The sequence below is a fragment of the Eurytemora carolleeae genome, unplaced genomic scaffold (genome assembly GCF_000591075.1).
Source record: "Eurytemora carolleeae unplaced genomic scaffold, Eaff_2.0 scaffold741, whole genome shotgun sequence".
NCBI lineage: Eukaryota > Metazoa > Arthropoda > Copepoda > Calanoida > Temoridae > Eurytemora > Eurytemora carolleeae.
The window spans coordinates 74,978-100,607 of NW_019396634.1; the positions used below are offsets into that span (position 1 = coordinate 74,978).

The 25,630-nt window shown below is 34.0% G+C and overlaps 1 protein-coding gene and 9 non-coding genes across 13 annotated transcripts; all 10 read right to left on the reverse strand.

Moving 5' to 3' along the window:
- Positions 1–12: 12 nt before the first annotated feature.
- Positions 13–25,235, reverse strand: LOC111706648 (uncharacterized). 4 transcript variants are annotated; one of them, XM_023479565.1, is made up of 27 exons: positions 25,121–25,235; positions 24,741–25,061; positions 24,420–24,551; positions 23,741–23,847; positions 22,957–23,049; positions 22,233–22,322; positions 21,692–21,764; positions 21,234–21,384; positions 20,648–20,787; positions 20,239–20,301; positions 17,119–17,190; positions 8,318–8,417; positions 8,146–8,214; positions 7,911–7,993; positions 7,632–7,768; positions 7,188–7,270; positions 6,956–7,142; positions 5,121–6,495; positions 4,588–4,734; positions 4,091–4,194; positions 3,614–3,921; positions 3,299–3,369; positions 2,679–2,830; positions 2,543–2,598; positions 2,166–2,271; positions 832–1,590; positions 13–630 (listed from the first exon to the last, which is right to left on the reverse strand). In XM_023479565.1, exons 1-27 carry the CDS (start codon positions 25,166–25,168, stop codon positions 507–509), a joined length of 5,151 nt encoding a protein of 1,716 aa, XP_023335333.1. In that variant the 5' UTR covers positions 25,169–25,235; the 3' UTR covers positions 13–506. The 4 variants fall into 4 exon arrangements, with proteins under 4 accessions (XP_023335333.1, XP_023335334.1, XP_023335335.1 ...); XM_023479566.1 differs by having other exon boundaries at positions 6,956–7,133; positions 7,179–7,270; XM_023479567.1 differs by having other exon boundaries at positions 6,956–7,270; positions 24,741–25,008; positions 25,122–25,235.
- Positions 8,742–8,904, reverse strand: LOC111706655 (U1 spliceosomal RNA). Its single transcript, XR_002766281.1, has one exon. It is a non-coding gene; the product is annotated as a U1 spliceosomal RNA (small nuclear RNA).
- Positions 9,905–10,016, reverse strand: LOC111706654 (U5 spliceosomal RNA). Its single transcript, XR_002766280.1, has one exon. It is a non-coding gene; the product is annotated as a U5 spliceosomal RNA (small nuclear RNA).
- Positions 10,687–10,804, reverse strand: LOC111706652 (U5 spliceosomal RNA). Its single transcript, XR_002766278.1, has one exon. It is a non-coding gene; the product is annotated as a U5 spliceosomal RNA (small nuclear RNA).
- LOC111706653 (U5 spliceosomal RNA) lies at positions 11,521–11,638 on the reverse strand. The gene has a single exon (XR_002766279.1). It is a non-coding gene; the product is annotated as a U5 spliceosomal RNA (small nuclear RNA).
- On the reverse strand, positions 14,710–14,874 carry LOC111706650 (U1 spliceosomal RNA). The gene has a single exon (XR_002766276.1). It is a non-coding gene; the product is annotated as a U1 spliceosomal RNA (small nuclear RNA).
- On the reverse strand, positions 15,710–15,901 carry LOC111706656 (U2 spliceosomal RNA). Its single transcript, XR_002766282.1, has one exon. It is a non-coding gene; the product is annotated as a U2 spliceosomal RNA (small nuclear RNA).
- LOC111706657 (small nucleolar RNA U3) lies at positions 17,841–18,042 on the reverse strand. The gene has a single exon (XR_002766283.1). It is a non-coding gene; the product is annotated as a small nucleolar RNA U3 (small nucleolar RNA).
- LOC111706651 (small nucleolar RNA U3) lies at positions 18,759–18,960 on the reverse strand. Its single transcript, XR_002766277.1, has one exon. It is a non-coding gene; the product is annotated as a small nucleolar RNA U3 (small nucleolar RNA).
- LOC111706658 (small nucleolar RNA U3) lies at positions 19,650–19,851 on the reverse strand. Its single transcript, XR_002766284.1, has one exon. It is a non-coding gene; the product is annotated as a small nucleolar RNA U3 (small nucleolar RNA).
- Positions 25,236–25,630: the final 395 nt, after the last annotated feature.

A 25,630-nucleotide genomic window follows, 5' to 3' on the forward strand; every position in this document is an offset into this window, starting at 1 on the left:
GTATAGTTTTTGAATAAAATTGGATATTCTGATCGCTGAGTTGGATATTATACAAAAGTATCCTGATCGCGGAATTGGCTTGGATATTTAGAAAAAAGTATCCTCTTTACTGGGTAGGATTGGAGTGGATACTCTGACGAAGTGTCTTATTTACTGGGTAGGATTGGACCGGATATTCTGACACGAAGTATCTTGGTTACTGGGTAGGATTGGACCGGATATTCTGACGAAGTGTCTTGTTTACTGGCTAGGATTGGACTGGATATTCTGACGAAGTGTCTTGTTTACTGGGTAGGATTGGACCGGATATTCTGACACGAAGTATCTTGGTTACTGGGTAGGATTGGACTGGATATTCTGACGAAGTGTCTTGTTTACTGGGTAGGATTGGACTGGATATTCTGACGAAGTGTCTTGTTTACTGGGTAGGATTGGACCGGATATTCTGACGAAGTGTCTTGGTTACTGGGTAGGATTGGACTGGATATTCTGACGAAGTGTCTTGTTTACTGGGTAGGATTGGACTGGATATTCTGACGAAGTGTCTTGTATCTGGAGTAAAGCAAGCTGTACTTGATTCCTGTAACTCTTGCCACTTCAGAATAGGTCATATCCATCCGGATCATCTCCCTAATTATAGTTTTGTAAGTTTCACAAGTTTTATTGATTAGATTATTTAAAATTTCTAATTTTTTACCATTTTGTGTTTTTCAAAGCTTATTTATAATTAATAATGGATCAGTGGGTTAAAAATATTTTCAAGGTTTTTCTCTAGGGGAAAAAATGATATTTTTTTTCTTCAGTTTCTAAACACCTAAAATAATTTGTTACCTGACCATTTCTTTATGAAACGGTTCACTCCAATAGTTATTTCCTGTATACTCATTCAGAGAGACAAAATTAGCAGGGAGGTAACTTGTCAGGGAGTTCTGGTGTTGCTTTGTTAACGTAGGTGGATTACTCAGGGGTTGTCCTCCTACTGCAGCTGGATTACTCAGGGGTTGTCCTCCTACTGCAGGTGGTTTACTCAGGGGTCCTTCTGCAGGTGGTTTACTCAGGGGTTGTCCTCCTAGTGCAGGTGGATTACTCAGGGGTTGTCCTCCTACTGCAGGTGGCTTACTCAGGGGTGGTCCTCCTACTGCAGGTGGTTTACTCATGGGTGGTCCTCCTACTGTAGAAGGGTTGATCCCTCCCTGGACCTGCTTTTCAGCAATCCTTTTTGCTGAACCAGAAGAAGAAGAGACAGCTCTTACTGAGTCCAGGTTTAGATCTTTAACATCTTTGGAACCACATTCTTGGATTTTATTCTTGGAAAGAGGACACACAGCCAGAATTTCATCGTCCTTCTTCTCATTTTCAATACGTCCTCTTTTCATGCTGAGATGAGGACTTCCGTCCTTGTCAGTTACATCTTCACGTCCTCTTTTCCCACCTGGATGCTTCTCATGATTCTCCAGTCCTCTCTTTACATTCACGTTCACAGCACTTTTCATCTTCTCATCATCCCGTTCTCTTATTGACGCGTCGATAATCCTGTTTCCCATCTCGTCATAGTGATGGGTCATATCTTCGTCAAATTGAAGAGTTACCCTGCAAAATTCATCAATTAAACTTTTAAAGAATTTCTACCCCCCTCCTCTCCAGCTCTAAATTATCAATGTACCAGGGATATATATCCCCCATCTCTGAAATATTTTTCCCTGTGGCGTGTGGAATACTTTTTAGGTTTATAATCACTAAATACCAACTTATGAGGACAAAACGGAGATGTACTGATTACTTGTTGTATTATCCTCCACATCCCAGCTAAAACTCAATTTTTTCTTCTTAATTTTGTCATTCTAATGCTGTTAATGGTGTACATTTTCTTTTAAAAATCCGTTTGAAAATTAAATCCCCCCCCTGATGTAGGGATGTTTCTTTTAGGGTTTCTTAGCTGAATTGGGGAATAGATTTAAGAAAAAATGCTTGGTTGGAAAATACACGAATTTTTCAGTAACAAGTATCTGAAAAATTGGAAAAAAAATATCATTAAGATGTCCAGTTTTCCATTTTTCTAGTAGAGCATCTTTAAAAATCGTTTTCCTGTATTTCTTAAAAATAAATACCCCTGAATTCTGCCTAAATCTATTTATTATATTCCGAAACTAAAATATCTTACAAACCTGTTTTTACTTTGAAGGATTTGATCTAGCTGCGGATCTCTTTCACCAGTGCCAGGTACCGGAGTCAGGAAACTTCGAATTCTAACCTTTCCAACCCAACCTGAACCTAAACAAAGACACTAATTACTCCTCTCAAAGTAATTTTCTTTCCCTCCTTACATCTTTGCAAAACGAGAAGTAGATCTTTGATATTTCAAACTCTATGAATTCTGCTAAAGAAGATTGAAAAGTTTGATGTATCAGATTGCGTAGAAAAGAGTTTGAAGCAAGTATTCAATTTACTGCATTAAAAGCATACGCGCTAACAGCTCGTTGTTGTAAATGTTGTAATGGTGCAAAATGCAAATCAAGGCAAAGGACATTAAAAATGAGTTAACCTTTCTCCGTAGACACACTGCTCTCTGTTTTACTACAATCATCAGATTCAGGAGCTCTGAACAAATTTGAAATATTTAAAATTTTATTTTTATTAATTTGGTTTGAAGAAAGAAAAACTATTTTTTGGACTTGTACCTTTCATTTCCGGTTGCTATATTGTCATTAACAGAAGGATAAACGTGGTTTCCGCTTCCGGAAGCATGCTTTAAAGTTTCCCACTTCCGTTCTAAGAACTCCCTGACAGCACGAACAGCCTCCCTGTCCCAGCGTTCGAAGATAAAGCTTGGCTAAACAATTAAATCTATTTGAATATATTTAACTTGTTTGTTTGCGTCCAATTAACGTCAAAACGGCAGGGCAAAATTTTTATTGCTCGTTGAAATTAAAAAAATTTAGCTCGGAAAGAAATTTGACATTTATTATTTCTGAAAATCCACTTTAAATAGAGAAAATTGCATTTACTGGAGAACGATGAAACAATGGCGACTTAAAACTGTTTTACAAGCTAAAATTGTTTCAAGAAAATGGGCCACGAAGCGTCCCTGAAGCCTTGTATTAAGTTTATGCTAATTTTTAAAAATTATCTTCGAAGCTGCAGTTTAAAAAAAACAAACTTACCAGCTAGTTTTCTTCTTACAATTTACAATTTATTGATTTTACCAATAGGATCTAAAGCCTCATCATGTATTAGAGTAGGGGAAAATAAATGGTTCTGTCCGGGAAAACCGTACACGAATATTAAAATGGTTACTCACCACGTTTAGACGAAAGAACTCCAACTTGGTATCTGCGATAAGTAGGGGAATATTCGACCAGTTTCTCGAGTCTGAAAAAATCGGTTTAAAACAAAGTAGTTATCTCTGTTTGTTTGTTTGTTGTTTGTTTTCCCATCACAACTCAAAAAATACTCAACCGATAATTTGCCTTAAATTTTGATGGGGAAACTCGGTAGAACCACAGGAACTTTCTTAGCATGGTTTAAATATTTTAAGTTTAGTGGCTTAATTTTTTTATGGGTAAATCTGCAGGAAAAGCTGGGTTCCTAAACTAATTTAAATAAAATAAGAAACCTGTAGATTGTTGAACAGGAGGACTCCTGGTGGGTTCAGCTCCTGGAGAAGATCTGCTGGTGATAGGACCAGAGTTAGGAGACTGCTCGTATCTTGAGGGTGGAGTAGGAAAAGTAGAGGAAGAAGGAAACCCGTTCTGTACTTTACCCGGTTTGTTCATAGATGATGAACCCGGCTTGCTGCAGGGAACTGTGGTTTCAGAACGTGGAGTAGGGTTTGTCTGGCACTGGGTCGGTAGAAGATGGGAGAGACGAAATGGCTTAACGTTTCCGACTTCAACATCAGCGATAAGGATCATACACTTACATCTGAAAAAATACAATTCATAGAAAACTCTTAGAGAACAATAATTTTGATCAATATTTTGCCGCTTACGGCTCCAGATCCTTATTATTGGCTTCTTTACCTTCATTTTATAATTTATCCAATAAATGTCAGACCATTTTTGATCCATCTGATTGAAAAAAACGTACTAACCTATGACATCTACATTCCACATAATGCCTGGTCTTATCAACCTTATAGTCTGTACAATCTGTACAATAGCAATCCTCTAGCTCGTCACGCAGCATACCAGCAGCCTGAACAGGGTAGTAGTCACCTCCAACATCACAAACCCATAAGCAGGGTGTATATTCTCTTAAAACATTCTTCCCCCCATCCCTTCTAGAGGATCTTTTTTTATTCGACAGAGATTAAGTATGTTTGGAAATAAAAAAACTTTTTAGAGGTGACTAAATAAATTTTGAGAGAGTATTTAAACGTTCAACATTTTATTCTTTTCTCAGATCTTCAAAAATCATGCAACCCCCCCCCCTCATGGATCGCGGGTGGGAGAGTGCTAATTTAAAAAAATCACTTCTTAATCTTCAAAAACTCCTTTTGTCCCCGCCTTAAATTCATAGAGGGGGTGTAATTTAGATAATAAATTGAACAGAGCCGTTAAAATGATTAAGAAATGGTAAAAAGATTACCCGAGTCCAGATTTCTCGTTTCCTGCGCTCCAGGTGGCAAACATGGCACTTGTGGTTGAGATATCCTCGTCTTCGCATTGTAGTGTAATGATCTGATCTTGTATATTTACAATCCTCACATCTACACTCGTAAACTTCATTCCTCAACTAGTCACCACCGATATTTCAACAATAATGCTTGTTGCAATAAGAGGTTTTTAAGTTTCTTGCAGTGAAATGTGAAAAAAAAATTTTAGGGTAAAAGTATCAGAAAGTGTGAAAAAAGTGCTAGTTGGACCAACCCTTCCAACCCACGGAGTGTAATGAGGGAGAATTCTTGAAAATATATACCCCTCAGCGATAACTTGAGTAGGTGTTAGCCTTTCATGTATCCCGGTAAAACCAACCCTGGAAGAATTATTTGGGAGAAGAAACATTTAAATTGAAAAAGTTACTTTTTTAAAAATTCTGATTAAAACAATTTTAAAGTTAATTGAAGACCCCAGGAAAACAAGATATATAAAAGTAAGTATTTAATTGGTGAAATAAGCTCCCTTGTATGAATTCTTTATTATACAGGTGCAGGATCGGCAGGGACATATCCTGTTATATTCTTGACTTTGGTCAATAGAACCTGGAGAACTAGTGCTCTCACGTGGTGATATCTCTTCCACAGTTCCTATATCTGAAGTGGGTTGGCCGTTTAGTTTTCGAATCATAAACTCTTTATCCTCAGCATACCTTCCCTCTCTTCTGTTAAAATCCATGAATTCCAAAGCTAGGACTTGAAGTCTCCTTTCCTCAGCTTCAGTTTTGTTCTTCTTAGTATACTTTGCGCTCCACAACTCTAGTATTAATTCCCGATCTGGGATATCAGATCCTTCCTCCAGAGCAAAGGCAGGGATTTTCTGTGACCCTCTTTTGGGGGGAATATATTTTGGTTTCGCAGATTTTCCGTTCTGAGCCTTGGTAGGAATGATTACAGGGGTTCCTTTTAGAGTCTGTGGAACAGGGGTTCCTTTTTGAGTCTGAGGAATAGGGGTTCCTTTTTGAGTCTGAGGTATAGGGGTTCCATACTGTGTGCTGGCCACCAGGGTTCCTTTTGGAGTCTGTGGAATAAGGACTCCTTTTTGAGTCTGTGGAATAGGGGTTCCTTTTTGAGTCTGAGGAATAGGAGTTCCATGCTGTGTGCTGGCAACCAGGGTTCCTTTAGGAGTCTGTGAAGTTCCATGATGTGCTACAAGGTTTCCATAGTGTGCTTTAGCTACAGGGTTTCCTTTCGGCATTTTGTCAGCAGGGTTTCCATGCCGGACCAAATCTGCAGGGGTTCCTTCAGGCATTTTGTCAGGAGGGTTTTCATGCTGGGCTTTAGTTACAGAGGATCCTTTAGGCATCTTGTCAGCAGTGTTTTCATTATACTGGGCTTTGGCTGCAGGGATAGCTTTCTGAATCGTGTCAGCAGGGTTTCCATGTTGTGCTTTAACTCCAGGGTTTCCTTTCAGAGTCTGATCGTCAGGAGATCTATTATTTATTTTTAAAAGATCTTTCCTTGGACTCTGATTTATGGATTTTCCTGTCCGTGGTTTCTCAACTTGATTGGCCAGTCTTCCATCGGATGTTTTCTTCATGGAAATTGGACGGTTTTCTTTCTGATGGTTTCTTGGAGGATTTTCCACCTGTTTTCCAAACTCTGGGTTTTTTGAGGAGTTCCCGGACTTGGAAATTGATTTACTCCCGACTTCTTCTTTCCCTTCCTTCTGTGGAGGAACCGTCTGCCGTTTAACATACTCTTCTTTGCCAGTCGTTGACAAATTTTCCATAAAAGCGACGATAGCAATCTGTTCTTTTAAGGCTTGCAAGGGGGTCATCTTAGGTTTCTTCTTCAAATTATCATACCAGCGTGGTTCTCTCTCTGACATATCGTCAAACCTGAACAAGAGGTATAGGTTACCCTCTTCTTAAACAGTTTAAAATTCGTTACAGGTCGCAAATAATTCATTTTCTTAATTCTTTGGGAGCGATTCATATTTTCGGTTTCTGATTACTGAAGAACATAAAAAGCAGACGAACTGTACGATATGAATACAACCAATAGGAGCAATCTTAGAAATTTTAGCCAATCACAAGTAATTTGTTCATGGTCGTCTTTTTATTGTTAACATTAAGATGACACTATAAAAAAAATTAATAATAATGACCCCTTTTGTATATGTTTCTTTTTAATTTTAATATAGATAATTATTATATTATAATAATAATAATCATAAAAGTGTATTTATTCAAACTGCAACAGAGTATTAGTAAAAACGAAATTGAGGTCCGACTCTTAGATATGCACGAGGAAAATTGTTTTTAAAACATGTGTTATTGCTTTTAAAGAATCACCAACCTGCCGCCATCATCTGAATCTGAATCATATTCTGAATCTGTCAGCAGAACATTATCTGAATCGTCAACCTGCATACTTTCATCTGAACCTTGGTCACCATTATCTGAATTGTCAACCATACTTTCATCTGAACCTTGGTCACCATTATCTGAATCGTCAACCATACTTTCATCTGAACCTTGGTCACCATTATCTGAATCGTCAACCATACTTTCATCTGAACCTTGGTCACCATTATCTGAATCCTCCGAGTCAGAATTTTCTACTTTTAATGCTTGATGAATTGTGTCCAGCGCATCATAGAAACTTCCAGAACTAAATAATAGTAAAAACTATTGTTCTGGCTTTAACAAACTGGGGTTTGTAAAATGTGGGTAAAACTGTGAGTCCGAATTCCTGTTCATAATTTGAGTTAAAGTGTTAACAAGCATAGCCTTCATGAGACTACAGGAAAAAAAACCATTTTAAAACTATTTTAGAGAATTTTACAATGCTAATTTATAAAGACATATCTTTTTATCCCATCATACTGTTTCGGAGAAAAAGAAAAATGACCCTGTACGATTATTTGGATAAGTTCCTACACAATTTGTCTATTTTCCCTATAAAGAACTACCAACTATTCAAAAAACCTTACTACAGTCTTGAAAAAATTTGTATTAATCAAAATATATACCCGTTTCCGGATAAGTTCTGGTTCAGTTTCTTCATCTCTTCTTTCCCCGTGAGTTTAGATGAAGTTGAATGGCTGCTATACTTCTCCATGTACTTGGAGGAATCTCTATGCTTTGAAGTAGTTCCTCCAGTGTGGTGCTACAAAAACAATATCAATCTGAGGTTGAAATTGATTTTAATCACAAGTTTTTCTCAACTCCATAGTGCCCAAGATGGGTAAAAATTAACAATGTAGAAGAAGTCCTTTAAGATATTGAAATGTAAGAATATAAATGATTACCATCCTCATCTTGGTCGGAGTGTTATTAGGAGTTGGGAGTTCTCCATCTTCATCATAATCCAGTTCGTCATAGTCGACATCATCTAAAAAAAAAATAGGTTTGAGGGAAATAAAAAAATATAATTTTTCCTTTCAGCAGATGAAATAAATCTTTTTAGATCTAGTGATAGCAAAAAAATGCTTACGTAGATTTAAAAAAAATAAAGAGTAAATAGATTAATTCAAAAATACTAACCATCTGAAGAAGCGGATTCTGAACCTGTGAAGGATTCATCCAAATATTTCTCTGATTCAACTTCTTTTTCTATCAACCAATCAATTAAAATAATGTAATTCCATAAATTAGACAATTTAAGTTAAAACATTGATATTTTGCGAAAAATAAGGGCATTAAATATAATTAGTTCCTTTAGAATATGCTGATTTCGACTGTTTGGGCTTCTTCTTAGTTTCCTCATAGTGAATCTTCTCTTCCTTGGAATCAAACTTAAACTCATCATTTCCATCCTTATGAAAATAGAATGAAGCAAAACAGTACATGGATATTCTATGTCACGTATTGATATTTGTCAAAACTTAATATTTTTCCCACGACATGTGTTTTATAAACCTACCTATAGAGGTCTGCAATCATGCATTTGGATCTAGACTAAACAAAAACCTTGAAACAATTTTTAAGTGGCTGATGCGGGATACCCCCCCCCCCCCCGCTGAGATTTTGCTCTACACATCTTATGTATAATCCAATTATACAGAGTTATTAGTTATCCTTCATTAGAAATTATCAATCAGCATCTTCTTGGTTTATATAATGCGCGATTAATGTTTTATAAGGGGATAGCGCGAACGCAGTCCCCCACTATCAAAAATTACGCGTTCGAGTTACCCACATTTGGGGTAATCGTAGGGGTCAGCCCAACCGTAGTGCAATGGAAAGACCTCACCCTAGAGGAACCGCCTTCTTGATCACGGTTAATCTGCGCCGGATTACAATCCTGCAAATTCGTTTCTCTTAGAACAGCAATTTTTGATACATAAGCTTTATCTAAAATTGTCAGGTATATTCCCTTTTGAACTTTAAAACGCGCCTGGTACGAGTACGAACGCGCATGAAGAGAGAAAGCGGTAGACGAGTAGAGCGCGGCACCGAGTCTTCATCAGGCCTGGTAAGGCCTAGAAGGCTTACTTCCACATCATCGTTCGTCGGGTTTTAACAGTGTGTAATATATCGTTTATTTCAGATAGAAAATGGGAGTACTTCGACTGGAGGACTTCCAAGTGAAATTGTATAAATTCTAAAGGAGTTTGTGCAATTTTTACATGGAGATCCTCACATTGAGATACTCTAATTTTCTATGATTTAAATTCATTTTTTTTAAATTATTTAAGAAAAGAAACTTCTTTGCGACCTGGAAGTATCGCTTATAGTATTCAATAAGAAGTTTCATAGTGATATTATTTTTGTATTTGTATTTCATATAAATATTTAATTTTATGTCGGAAACGCAGAATTTCTAGATTCGTTTTTTTTAAGTAAGATTTAATTTTAACACAGATAGAAGGAATTTTAGTTATTACACAAGTGGGAACATAACCCACATTGAAATTTTTAGAAATTAGCAGAAATTTTATTTATTACGCCTGTAGGCTGTGGGAAACACGTACCACGTTTGAAATTTTTAATGATTAGTTTCCTACTTTGTTTTCATGGAGGAAGAGAGTGGTTTCATTATATTACCATTTTTGTTGTAGACGCCATATTTATTCAGAATACCAACTCGTCTAGATTTTATTTTTATAATAAAATTGTTTCAAAATAAAATATAAAAAGAAAAGGCCAAAAAGTAGATTTACATATTTGCTCTGTGTCCCCATCTATTGTAGAGCACACTAAACAATTTTCCATGTAATATTATGTTTATGGACCAATGACTGGCTTGATGTTAACTATCTCCTCCAATGAACATCATGCATCCTGAACTGAATACGCTCACAAATATACTATTTTCCAAATAAATACTATTAGTCTCAATTGTTGCCCCCCATACACGGAAATCTTTAGTAAAAGGCGAAAGATTTATTCGGTATGTGTGGAAAGCTTGAGTATGAACACAAACACGTTAATATCCGTATTAATAATTTAGGTAGTGAAAAAGATAAATGTTGAAAATGTTTAATTCAAAAGAAACTAAATTTGGGATAATATTTGATTAAGGCAATATAGAAAAAGATAAGACATTTCTTAAGAAATCATAAAATCAAAAGTTAGCAGCTAAAAATCTAAATTTGATCAAAATAAAGTGCTGCCATCTTTAGTAGATAATGCGACTTAACATGCAACTAGATTTGATCCACACGTTAATAGTCTTGCTTTGCCCATTGGATGATTTGAAACCTTCCCGACTTCCTATTGGACGTTTAGGGGTTCCCTCACAGCTGATCTCTCTGAAACGTTTCCGTAGGTAGTTATAGATACAGCAAAAATGTTTTCTGATTTTTATCAAACTGAAAAGTTAAGCATTTACCCGAACAATACATCACCGAATTTTGCATTCACCCAACAAATTAGAAAGGTTAAATGTTACTCCCATTTTAGTTCTGTAAACATGTACATTGTACATATATTGTTCATGATAATCTATAACTCAAATTAAAACTTGTATTTTTTGTTGCAAGACTTTAAACAATTCTTTGATAAGGTTGTTTGGGAGTTAATGGAAAATAAAAAAGTTGATCCCAGCCATTATAGTTCATAACATTAGGCTTTTGATTTAGGAAGCTACCTGAAGGTAGCTCGTAGATAAATAATATTAGTCTCAATTGTTGCCCCCCATACACGGAAATCTTTAGTAAAAGGCGAAAGATTTATTCGGTATGTGTGGAAAGCTTGAGTATGAACACTAACATGTTCATATCCGTATTAGTAATTTAGGTAGTGAAAAAGAAAAAAGTTAAAAATGTTTAATTCAAAAGAGACTAAATTTGGGATAATATTTGGTTAAGGCAATATAGAAAAAGATAAGACATTTCTTAAGAAATAATAAAATCATAAGTAAGCAATTAAAAATCTAAATTTGATCAAAATAAAGTGCTGCCATCTTTAGTAGATTATGCGACTTAACATGCAACTAGATTTGATCCAAACGTTAATGAACTTGCTTTGCCCATTGGATGATTTGAAACCTTCCCGACTTCCTATTGGATGTTTAGGCACTCACAGCTGATCTCTCTGAAATGTTTCCGTAGGTAGTTATAGATACAGCAAACATGTTTTCTGATTTTTATCAAACTAAAAAGTGAAGCATTTACCCAAACAATTCATCACCGAATTTTGCATTTACCCGACATGGACGTATTAGAAAGTTGTTTCTCTTGGATTGTACTCCCATTTTAGTTATGTACAACATGTACATTGCACATATATAGTTCATGATGATCTATAACTCAATTTAAAACTTTTGTTAGTTGTTGCAAGACTAAAACAATTCTTAAATAATAATCATGTTGTTTAGGAATTAATAGAAAATAAAAAGTTGATCACAGCCAGTGTAGATCATAACAATAGGCTTTAAAACCTAATTATAACTGTTGAGGTATATTTAGATTTAGGAAGCCACCTAAAGGTAGCTCGTAGATAAATACTATTAGTCTCAATTGTTGCCCCCCATACACGGAAATCTTTAGTAAAAGGCGAAAGATTTATTCGGTATGTGTGGAAAGCTTGAGTATTAACACTAACACTTTGATATCCCTATTAGTAATTTAGGTAGTGAAAAGAAAAATGTTGAAAATGTTTAATTCAAAAGAAACTAAATTTGGGATAATATTTGATTAAGGCAATATACAAAAAGATAAAACGTTTCATAAGAAATCATAAATCATAAGTTAACCATTAAAATTCTAAATTTGATCAAAATAAATTGCTGCCATCTCTAGTAGATCATGCGACTTAACATGCAACTAGATTTGATCCAAACGTTAATAGTCTTGCTTTGCCCATTGGATGATTTGAAAACTTCCCGAGTTCCTATTGGATGTTTAGGCACTCACAGCTGATCTCTCTGAAACGTTTCCATAGGTAGTTATAGATACAGCAAATATGATTTCCGATTTTTATCCAACTCGCAAATGAAGCATTAACCTCAGGGGCGGACACAGGGGGGTGGTGGGGGGACATTCACCACCCCCTGACAGATTCAAGGAGGGGCGTAGCCCTCCCTTGAGATTTCGAGGCAAAAAATGTTCCCAATTTGATAAATCGTATTTGTTTTTCAATTTTAAGCTATTTGATTATTTTTTATTTAATGGAAATATAATAATTAATATTTATTGAAAAATTGAATGATCAGAAGAGAAGGACGAAAAAAATATTTTTCTAACTTGTTAAAAATAAATACAAGTTTATACATGTATGTATACGACGACAGACATTGTGTTTTGTTTTATTGGTACGCGGCACACTGCACATCTTGAGTCTTTTCTTCAGTTTAATTTAAAAATCAACGACAACAAGTAAATGTTATTGTTAAGGATAAATTTAGAATTATAAATTCGTAAGAAACTAGTAATTTCTTTTTGTTCTTAAATTGCTAATGTTCCTAATACTGTGTCCGACCCACCTGAAATCCCTGTCCTAATCCTATATTTTTGTTCCTTATTCCTGAACAATCTTTTTATTGTTCCTAACCCAGCTAACATTAAATCTTCGCCAGAGTTGGTTTTCCGCCGTCGTAAATAAGATGGCGGGGGGTACACTGTACCGCAATAGTATATACTATATGTCCCCGCCATAGTGCAATTGTCGCAGTTTCGATGGCGGGGAATTCTGAACCTCTGTAGTAGAAACAAAATTTTCCCCGCCATAGTATAATTGTCGTATATACGACTTCGGAAATTCTGAACCGCTGTAGTATANCCTGTCCTAATCCTTTAATTTTGTTCCTAATTCCTGGACAATCTTTTTATTGTTCCTAAATCCCTGTCCTAATCCTTTAATTTTGTTCCTAATTATCAATTTTTTTGTTCCTAAAAAATCTTGCCACCCCCTCACTTAAATCCTGTGTCCGCCCCTGATTAACCTGACATGGATAATTTAGAAAGAGGTGTTTCTCATAATTTGTACCCTTGTTAAAGTCATGTACAACATGTACATTGTACATTTATTGTCCAAAACAATCTATACTCAAATTTAAATTTTTTTAGTTGTTGCAAGACTTAAACATGTTTTTTTTGACATATGTTCTTTAGGAGTTAATAGAAAAAAATTGCAGCTAGTGTAGCTTAAATAAATAGGCTTTTCTTTAACCATTTCACCATAACTGTTGATTTTCAAGCCATCATTTTTTCTTTGTAATCCAATAAAAACTAACTTTCACAGGCTTTTGTGCTTAAATTGGTGAATTTTCAAAAATAGTAAACGATAGAGCAGCATTTGTGGTAATCCTCAAATTTATCAGTAACTGTGTCTAATTTCTTCAGATATGGCTTTGTGAATTGTATGACCTGCAAGCAGAAATAAAATACAGGATACAGCATAACATAAATTATTAAACTGAGCTGAAATAAACAAAACGTTTTGACACAAGTATATTCAATCCCCGTTATTTGTGCACCAGAATATTGAATACTTGGTTAAAAATGTAATGAATAAACTAAAATAAAAAGTGAATCAGTAATTAGATAACCAAAAACATTATTTACAGAGAAATAAACATGTATATTAATAACAAAGTTTAGGATTAATATTTTATCATGAGGTAATAAATATGTTGAATTTTTATCTTTGTGAACTAAGACTGTATTTATTCCGGGTAGATATCTTTAATTTTATAAGGGGATAGCGCGAACGCACTCCCCCACTCAGTTATTGAGTACAATGTACATATTTGATTTATGGATAACTAATGAAAATTTATATATATATATGTAATTTGTATTGAAAATTAATTATNGGGGGGGGGGGGCAAGATTTTTTAGGAACAAAAAATTCATAATTAGGAACCAAAAATCAAAAATCAAATCAATCAAAATCAAAAATCAAAAGTCAAAAAAAAATTTTGACTTAAAAGACTCAAAAAGAGTGAAAATTAATGACTGAAGACTAAAAAACTAGATTTTTAACTTTTCACACATTATAGTTTATCAAGACAGATAGTTTTCCTGTTTTGCACTAAGGTTTCTTTTCCAATTAAGCATGCTATTGAGAAGCTATATCTGAAAATAGGTTAGTTTTTTATTGTTTAAGTATAACACACATTTTTCTTACCCCCCCCCCCCTAAAAATGTAAAGGGGGGTGGGCCAAAAAAAAATTTTCGCGCTTCCCGCAAAGTATTTCCACCTAGACCCCTAACCAAATGTCTAGTTGAGCGCCTGACAACTTAAAGTAATAAGAGGATAGCGCGAACGCTTGGACCTTCTATTGTTTGTTTATGTAGTAATACAAATAGTCAATTCATAGAACATGAAGAATATTTCAAAGTTATTGTGTATTATTAAAACAAAGATAATCTTTGTGCTGCCATCTTTGTCCTGTTAAAATAAACAAAATGCTAACAAAATGAGAGGAAAGGAAAGAACCTGACCAATGGCAANACAAAAATATTTTCTCAAGTATGAAGCTCATCTTCTTATTGGATGATGTATTGAATAAAATTTTAAACAGTAGTGAATCAGATCTTATAGATTTAAACCTTTTTTTACAGAGAAATAATATATATACTAAAAAAGTTTTAAGATATGGAAATTTAATCTTTGTATAACCCAGACAGTAATAATTATGGTAAGATATCTTAAATTTATAAGGGGATAGCGCGAACGCAGTCCCCCACTATCAAAAATTACGCGTTCGAGTTACCCACATTTGGGGTAATCGTAGGGGTCAGCCCAACCGAAGTGCAATGGAAAGGCCTCACCCTAGAGGAACCGCCTTCTTGATCACGGTTAACCTCCACGCCAGGTAAGTATGCTTGTGGTATCAGACTGAATCAAATATAAAATTTGGATAGTTAAACTTGTCAACACTTCTTTTGCAAGGCACAAATTCAAATACAGTTTAGATCTCCTATGGTATGTTTATAAAGTATTACAAATAATCAATTCATTTGGCATACAGAATATGTTCAACTCAATATGAATTGATAAAACAATATAATCTTTGTGCTGCCATCTTTTGTTACTAGGGTTGTAATAAATGCCATAATAACAAACCTTACTAAGAGGGAAAGGAAAGAACCTGACCAATAGCGTATCAGCTTTACTTTTGTTCTGCCTATCATAGTTTGAGATTTTAACGCTCACAAATAATCCACCTACACCTTAGAATTTAAAGCTCACACATTTACTTTAACAATTTATATATTTTTTTTAATATGTTTAACCATATACCTTATCCAACTACTCTCTCTCTCTCTCTCTCTCCCCCCCATTTATTCTGACTATAAGTATTTGGCAAACATCAAATATAAATAAGGGTATGACATAATTCAGGATTACAAAATTTTTAAGATAGTCCGTCCCCTCCCCTGGGAAAAATAAAAAATTAAACCCCACCCAATTCAGCAAGTAAAACTCTTAATAAAATACTTAACTTTGGGGGGGGAGGATTTTTCTAGAAAATACACAATCCTGCACAAATTCTTGGTAGAAAATGATACTTAATTGTCTATTTATAGATTGCAAATACATAATGAATAATGCTTGTCTGAATCTCCTAAATTTTTAGAAAATTTAGGCTATTCCTTTTGTTATTAGGACTGTTTATTCTTCTGTATTTTAATGAACATTATCCAAGGTGTAAGTGGGGAAGTGGGCCGATCCTAGCGGTACTGCAATACTAGGCCAACCCGTGATAAAGCCGGAGCAAGCTCCTTAACTTCATCCCCTGTCAAAAATAAGTTTAATATCGAAGGGGACACATGGTCCCCGTATCAGATATTAAGCTGATAAGAACAGATACTACACTTTGATCTTAGCCAAAAGGCCGAGAAGCGATAACTGCAAAACTGACCAAACCAGTGTATGTTTTTTGGGTAGACCAAAAGAAAAATAGCGAAAACAAACATTGTATAATAATGTCATTTATCATGTTAATTTTTTAAGCATAAGGGTATGATTGTGACATAAAAATCCATCAAAGGTTTTTCTTGACATTCTTATGGTGAAATTATGTTCAAGGACTTAGTCGATTAGTACACCATCTATGGGTATCTTTCTAAGCGTTGGGGTTTATTGGATTTGAGTGACTGATGATTTACCATTGGATGAAACATTTATTAGGACCAATTAGAATCCAGTATTAACTGTTAATCTCTCAACCTCGACTCACGTCACACACTACAAGTTTAACAGCAACACAAAACGTTTTCCTATGTATACTGCCCCAGGCTGCAGTCCTAACTTGCCGCATGGCAGATATTCAGTTTCCGGAATTCCCCCCCCCCTTCTCCTTCTTTATACCTTTAAAATTATAGAAAGAATACGAACTGACTCAGGTTTTTGTCTAAGAGGGATAAAGAGTGATAACACTTTTTTAAAAATAATTTCACAAGACCTAACAGAAATAATATATATATATCTATAAATAAATTTGGCTTGTCTGTCTGTTTGTATCCAATAAACGTCAAAACGGCTGAACCGATCGGGCCCAAATTTTTTGTGGGACATTAAAAAATTCCGCAACATTTTCTTCTTCTTTGTTTTAAAATGTAAGCAAAAAGAACATGTTCAATAAACACTTCTTGGACATATCTCGAAAATTATGAATGAATTTTGATTGTCAATTGAAACATTAATCAATCTAATATTATTTAGAATGCAGAAATAAGTTAAACTAACTTCATTTTGACGAGAATTTTTTTTTTTTTTCATGAAAAATTTGCTGAAATGAGTGAAATTTTTTAAAAAACGGTGTATTTTCCAGGATAAAAATCCGTACAATCCGTACAATTTGATAACAAATCCGTACAGTCCGTACAATTTTAGGGTTAAAAAAAATCAATCCGTACAATCCGTACATTTTGGCCACCCTGTATATATATATATATATAAATATGATCATTAATAACCCAGTAATACTCACCCATTTTTTTGAAATATATATTGATCAATTTAAAATGAAAATGCTTGAATATCTGATTCTTATCAAAAACCTCATTTGATTATTTTTCATTAATAAGTGAGATTTTTAATATTCTACTATAGAAATTTTACCTTGGATGAACCAAAGAGTTTGCTGCAATTGTTGATTCTCTTGAATAAATTTGCTGCAAAATCATCATCAACCTGCAACATTCACTCATCTTTACAATAAAACAAGACATTCTTGTATATATATATATATATATATGAAAAAAAAAATATATATATATATATGGCCGGCCGAAAAGCTAAACCGAATGAGCTGAACTTTTTGTAGACACTCATGGGTGGCCGGGGGGTTGTTATAGGCTAAAATAAATTGAATTTTTATTTTTTTCATGGGCAACGCCAGGCTCACCAGCTAGTTATTAAGATAATCAAACAATCAAATTGTGCAAGACAAGGAGAAATAAAAATCTATATAGTTCTGTTAAGTATCCCCAGTTATTTTATGATCATTAATAACCCAGTAATACTCAACCATTTTTTGATAATATTTTTTTCACCAGAAACATAAAAATAAAAAACAGAACACTGGCAAATGTGATCTTTTAATTTTACTGTTTGTAAAATACTCTAAACAAGAATTTTGTTGTTCTATGCACCTACTAAAATCAACAATTAGCTTATAAGAAATCTAAAAATCCCGACTTAATATTTGATTATTTTCAAAGAAAAAACAAACATTAGAGAAATAAAAAAATCTACAGAACTTTTTAAAACAAATTTTTAGAAAAAAAATATTACAAGCGAGAGTTCAAAGAGGTGATGTCAGATGTACACCATAATAAAATACCACTCAGACGATGACATGTTCTAATCGGAAACTGGAAGGTCTCCGAGCGATCATCAACGCTTCGATCCTTTGAAAGATCGAAACCTTTTCACGCTCTGAACACGCCATGAGTCTCATCATCATGGCTGAGTAAGGTTTCAAGTTTCAGACAGGAAACTTGTCAATCATACTACAGAAATGATCCTGTGAAGTATAATCTTAATGAATAACAACTTGATCAGAGCATTTATAGTTTCAACCCCCCCTCCTGACTCAATGAGTATTTCTTAAACAGTAGAATTACTTGAATTTTTAAAAACTTAATAATTTTCTTATATATAACAAATTTACAACTTTGTGCATTCTGATAAAGAAATAAATTATTTTTTTTATTTCATTGCTAGTGAAGATTTAAACTTTGCTATACTAACGCCATCTATATTTTACAAATGAGAAAGAAAACTGAATTTTCCTACCACATGTAATTTGTGCACCATATCTACTGAGGGGAGGCCATTATTCAAATTTGGGGAGGATGGCATGACTATTCAGAAATGTTCAAACTTTTCCTTTGTTTTTATGATCAGGAAACAACTAACAAAATTTCATTCTTAAGTGAATGATATAACATTCTGTTCACTGTTATAGAAAAGGGCATTATTAAACAGTTTGGCATTACATCATCTCCTAAGGATTTAATAATCAGAAAACATTAATGTTTATATCAAACGTAACATTTAAGTATGTATAACAATAAAATAGCCTTGAATGACAAATATAAAACTTTGAATTGTGATTGCAGTGATTGGAGAAAAAAACTTAAATCGACTCAAAATTCAGAAAAAAATACAAAGCTCGATAAGCTTATATTTGTTAAAGCTGCAGAGATTGAGCATGATTTAAGGTTGAAAAAGGTGAAGGACACCATAATAAAATAACCACTCAGACGATGACATGTTCTAAACGGAAACTGGAAGGTCTCCGAGCGATCATTAATGCTTCGATCTTTTGCAAGATCGAAACCTTTTCACGCTCTGAACTCGCCTTGTGTCTCATCATCATGGCTGAGTAAGGTTTCAAGTTTCAGACAGGAAACTTGTCAATCATACTACAGAAATGATCCTGTGAAGTATAATCTTAATGGATATAACTTGATCAGAGCAATTATAGTTTCAACCCCCCTCCCGACTAACTGAATATTTCTTTAACAGTAGAATTACTTGAATTTTTAGAAAAAATTAATGATTGTTTCTTATATATAACAAATTTACAACATAGTGAATTCTGATAAAGAAATAAATTATTTTTAATTTCATTCCTTGTGAAGATTTATACTTTGCTATACTAACGCCATCTATGGTTTACAAATGAGAAAGGAAATCGGAAAATTCATACCACGTGGATCATTTGTGCACTTTAAATACTAAGGGAGGCAAAAGCCAAATAGAGAGGGGCATTTTTACTTCGAAAAGTTAAAAGCATCAAGTTTTTCCATGATTTTTACAATCAGAAAAGCACTCTACATTGCAGCAATGATATGTCAATTTTTGTTAGATTCTGTTTTAAGTTCTTTAATTAAAAAAAAACAATTTGTTGACAGTTAAAAGCAAAATAGTATTACCCCCCCCCCCCTCCCTTGGAATTTTATAGTCAGATAGCGCTGAATGACATTGGATTGTGAAATAATACTAGAATAATACAAAATTCAGATTAAGAATCATCTTAGTTTTGATTTGATATCTCTGCATTTACATTTAAGAAGTCTTGTGTGGATTTGATGTAGATATGATTTAAGAATTGAAATGGTGATAAACACCGTTATAAAATAACCACTCAGACGATGACATGTTCTAATCGGAAACTGGAAGGTCTCCGAGCGATCATCAACGCCTCGATCCTTTGAAAGATCGAAACCTTTTCACGCTCTGAACACGCCATGTGTCTCATCATCATGGCTGAGTAAGGTTTCAAGTTTCAGACAGGAAACTTGTCAATCATACTACAGAAATGATCCTGTGAAGTATAATCTTAATAATAATCAACATGCTCTGAGTATTTAAAGATTCAACCCCCCTCCCAATTCTGTGATTATATTCACAAGGATGCAATCATAACAATTATCAAACAGATAATAAAGTTTATGATAGCTTTATGTAAATTAGAAAATATTATGGAGAAAAATTTGTAAAACATTAGTACATTCATTCATACGTAGATGTTAAACTGCGCACTACTAGAGCCATCTAGTGGCATCTAATGTAGTGTCATTAACATATATTCAGTCAGAACACGTGGGATTTTGTTTCAAGTGTACAGTCAGTTAGCGCGAGACAGCTAAATTAAATGTCGTCTTACTTTTCTCTTAAACTCAATAAGATCAAGTTTTCAACTAAATTGTTAACAGTTTAAAAAATTACCTCGACCATCCTTCCTCGGAGGAATATTTTCAAAAACTGAACTAATCCTTCACAAACGGATTCCTATTTTTAAATTACTATCAATTTTCATTTATAAAATAATATTCATTCATTAATTATTGTTAATGAACATTGAACAAATTGAACAGGGGGAGTTGACANGGAATTATTTTTGATGCTATGGTGGAAAAAAATTGAACATCAAAAGGCAAGTTTTTTCATCCTTTTTTATACTTTTACCCCAAAATTTTCTTTCCTTTCCCAATACAGCGAATAAAGCCCTATAAAAATGTGACTCTCCGCTCAAAAATACCTAACATCTGTGGGGAAATAACTGATATTCAATGGTGGGGAATATTTTTCAAGGAAATAATACACCCTTATTTTAGAAATTGTAATGAAATACAACCTGAAGGCTCCTGTTAAAGAAGAGTACGATCCTATTCTCCTCTCCTGTAGTTCCATAAAGGCTGGGAAGAACTATACTACCGCTGGGGGTCAACCTAAACCCTTGGACTGGATACAGGAATATCACGTTCCAATGATCACCTGAGAACAATAAAATTTATCAATTTATTAAGGGAAGCGTCTCGGAGTTCAGAGGATGTAGGAAAACATTTGGAACGCAAAGGTTTTTCTCTTCATGTTATAGAAGTAAACAGAAAACATTTTTAAGTGCTGTCTTTATTTTCATATTGAAATTTTCCCCATCCTCTCGTGCCATGATTATTATATTCAAGGTGAGGTAGGTTAAGGAAGATACAGTAATAACCAGAAAACACTAGAATAGAAAGACGACTTTTCCGATATACTGAAGTCAATTTGACTTAACATTTCTAATTAAAGAAAGCATGAAGATTGAAAAAGGCAGTATTCATTCCAACGATTTCTGGTTTCTACAGTATTAAAATCTTTGCTGGTTGTTCCTTAAATCTTACATTTAATTATCTTGGGAGAATATTTTTTTTTCTTTTATGATCAAACCAAAAAATTACCGAAGCAGACGACTCCGCACTTAATACTGGAGCTGGATAGGACAATGGTGGAGACCTCGATCTGGTTCTTCATGAAGAAGATGATCATCCTGCCCTCTTGCAGCTCCAGCTGTATGCTCACGGATTTGGAGCGCGTAAGTATTGTTCCAATCTAGAGAACATATAAGCGATTCAACATTTCTTTATCTCAAATTTAATTTTATTTCAGAAAATTGGCAGTTGATAAATAAAGAAATATTAAAATATTCGAAAATTTATGATATCATTGAAAAATCATCGTTTTTTTTTCATTTTTCAATTTTAGTCCTGTACACTGTACATTTCTATTTTTGCAATCCCTGCAGTTAGAGGTCAGCTGGTAGCGCCTCAGCTTTAGATATGTGTTAAAATCAAAACTCCAACTTATAAGTAGAAAAATATTTGCTTTGTTTACCCCGCGTGCAGTGATACTTTTATACCTCTAGAGCAGAAAGTTTATATTTCTGGGTGAGCAATGAATCTGAAACCCTAGATTGTCGTCTTCCAGACTCTCTTGATATATTAGAAATATTTATTGAATTAATCCTTTATTGTGAATAAAAAAACTCATATTTTTCTTCATACCTTTTTCTTCTTACGAAGAATATGAGAATTAGTAATTCCTTTATCAATTTAATCTAGTTTTAAATTCAGGACAAAACAAGTTATTGCAGTTTGTAATATTATGACAAAAAAGAAGTATATTAACTGACACCCGGATTTATTTCCTTCTCGATGGTGCAAACTTGAACGTTGGATACCTTATTAGTACCATTGGATGGACAATTCTCCCCGATTTGAGAAGTTAAACACACACTTAGAAAGTTTACACATTGAATATCGGGTTCAGTCCTGTCAAGCACTATCCGGTACAAAAGTTTTGCCATTAGTCTAGAGTCAGATAGATTGGTTTCAACTTATTCCAAAGTTCCTTTGTTATATAATGTAAATTATATCCCTGTTAAAATATAAATTATATCCCTGTAGTAGATGGGGGGTATAATGCTGGATGAGCTGGGGATAAAGGAGAAATTGATCTCGTAAACAGAAAACAGAGTTTTCATCTCATTACTGCAATAAACTTTATTTATGGTTATAGGTTTAAATATCCGCATCTAGTTCATTAAAAAGGTTATCCCCCCCCCTTCCGCGTTTTCAACTAAATTTTTGCTAAACTTATGTTTTTACAAGAAATCATTGTTCGAATTTAATGAATTTGAGCCGCGTCTTCTTAAATCCACTAAAAATCGGTTTCAATTAAGCATCGGCTTAAATCTTGAAACTTTGAAGAAAATTTTAAGTGAAACCAACCATATTTGACCGGCGGTTTAAATTTAAATTCTTTAAATTCGGCCTCAGGGAGATTTTAGCAGTCTCTTGTCAGCCCTTAATTTTTTTCTGGTATTTAAGATAAGATCATGGTACACNCCCAATGTGGAATCCCAGAAGCAAAATAGTGCGGACTAACATTTCACATCTTATAGCACTGCTTATCATTAATTATAATATAAAATTAATTACTATTTAAATTTGTTACAGGGGGTTTAAAACAGGATTTGTCAACAGCATTTAAGTTTCAGGAGAAGTTTTAATTTTAAGTTTAGAATCATGGTGAATAGTTCCCCTAAAAAAATAATATATTAAAGATTTCTACAAGATAAAATGGAACTTATTTTAACGGATAAAACAGCAGAAAATAAACCACCTGTAGAAGAGTGCAGACAATGTAGGATCAAAGTTATGGAGCTGGTCATATACACTCTGCAGGAACTTACGCAGATTAGTCACAAACTCAACACTAATAATATTCAAATCAATTTTATCAATCTTTTGCATTATTAAAACATAAATTCAAATAATACAATATTTTGTCTGTAAGAGTTACCATTTTTTAATTCCTAGCTGAAGTGCGTTTCCCGTGAAATTTTGAAGAAGAAAAAATATTTTTAAAAACAAATTGTTAATTTGAAGTGGGAAAAAAATTCGAATTTGTTTAGCCTTATGTTACCCCCAGGGTAGCCATGGGTTCCCTCAAAAAAATTTAGCCCAACAGGTCCAGCTGTTTGGCCGGCTATATACAGCCGACATATATATGAGCTGACATATATATATGAGCGAAGAGCTATTATCTTTAAAATTTCTTACTATTCTTCACAGTTCCTATACGTACAATAATAACAGAGTAAATAAGGCGTGTTAAAAAAAGCTGAACCTGAACAGTGTTCCAGTTAAGGACATAGGACAAGACTGTAAAGATGACCTGAAACTCTTTAAATATGACGATTCTTTTTACTAAAAAAGACTATTTTCAAGAAAGAAGACTTAACTAATTTGTACATTGTCTGTTTAAAGATTTCGCAAAGAGAGAAACACGTTAACATATTCGAAAAATCATAAATTAAAGGAATTGTATAAATCCGAACAGCCGTCTCTAAAATCTCATCTTTTGTGGGTAACCCTGCATTAGAGTAGATAAATTAGTAGAAAACCTGAACAAATAAATCCTAGATTTCCCCATTTTCACGATCTGCATAAAAGCACTACTCCACTGCCTGGAGATCTCCTTGATATAGCTCTGAACGATCTGGGATCGGTTCTACGAAAGATGTAAAATGAAATTTACGCATGTATTGAACTCCTTAAAGAGACTGTAAGCACATTATCAAGTGACCCTCCATGCAAAGATGGCAATTTCCAACATTTACTCTTGAGAGCTTCGTCTGATGTAGTGTGAATTAGATATTCATGTTTTGTTTATTTAGACTATTTATTTTCATTAGTGGTTTCAAAAGTGGCTTGCACATTTCTTAATTAGTTTAAAGAAACAATGGAGAAATTATCAAATTCTGGTCAGAAAGACGACGTTATCTTGCACATTTTTGATCAGATTAAAGTTTCAAGGCAGTCTGGGAGTTCCTTCCCTTTCAGATCTTCACTTGATTTGTTTTGATTTGAAGGATACCGTTGTAGGTCGGGCATTTCAATCTTTGCATAGATGATCGATCACTTGATATAACACAGGCTTACCGTCCCATTTAAAGATTAAATAAGTGTATTCATTTAAGTTTTCTAAGTTTTGAAATTTAGATAATCACGTGATACTATGATAAAAATTAAATTGCCATTTTATTTATTTTTATCACCAAAACTATTCCATGGAATTCATACCTTTTCACCGTGGTTGAATATATCCACAAGGCCGGGCTCCAGGACCCCGGTCAGCGTGTAATCAGTCAGGTAGCAGAGAAGAGGTATCTTAGAACCAGGAGACAAGGCATACAAACCACGCCGGTTCACAACCTTTAAAGATTATAAGGTATTAAAGATCTTTATCCATAAAGGTCAACTCAGGCCGCATGAACGTTTCTTTTGGAAAATTATAACATTAAAAAATGTTTTTAATGCATTGTTTTTCTTTCGCAAATTACAGTTTAAGTGAACAGGGTGTCTTTGCACTTTTTTTTGCGGAAAACAGTTTTAATAACCAACCTGCCAAAGTTCTCCTCTGGAAAGATGGTATGAAAGAAGCGGAGTTTTTGCGGCGGATACAACCTTCTCCGCCTTGAACTCAACCATACGCCCTAGCTCCGCCAGCTCAAAATCTAGCTCGTCAATACTCTGCGCAGCATTGTAATTTTCGACCAAGATTTCAATTTTAATATCTTTCTTGGCAGGAGATTTTCGTTTCTCGGTATTCTTCACGAGAGGTTGAGTATTAATAAGGAGCTTCTTCTTCTCATGGATGGCCAACTTGTCCAGGAAAACAATCTTCTCCTTCGAGCTCAGCTTCTCCCAATAGTCCATCTTCTCCTAGTTACCAGAGTTAAAAACTGAATATGATAATGAAATTAAATACTGTCAACTTTTGCCTTGTTATTTAAAATCTTCCAGTTCTCCAGAAGAGTTTCTTCTTCCATGATTGTGTCTTTCTTCTTAAATTATTCCATCACCATTTTACTTTCACAATAGATATTTATTCTGGAAATATAATTCGTCATTCATTTTAACATTTTACAGAAAATATAATTTCAAAATGTTACGATACTAATAATAATACTCTAGCAGTTTATAAAACAGATTTTCATTACAAAAGATTCGTAATATTTCCATGATTTCCACTATTATTGAAATGTCAAAGAATATGATATTTATACTTCAGATTAGATTCTTTGGAGAGAAATAAAATAGAATGTTTAAGATAAATACAAGCAATAATGTTGAAACTAGGGTTAAATGTTTTGAGTAAATAGTGATAAATGTTTTGAGAAAGCCAGGATTACAACGTTGAAAATAAAAATAAAATAACTATAACGTTAAGGCACAACTTGGGTTGAAATGTTTAGAATCAACTGGATTATGCTGTTTAAAATGGAAATGTT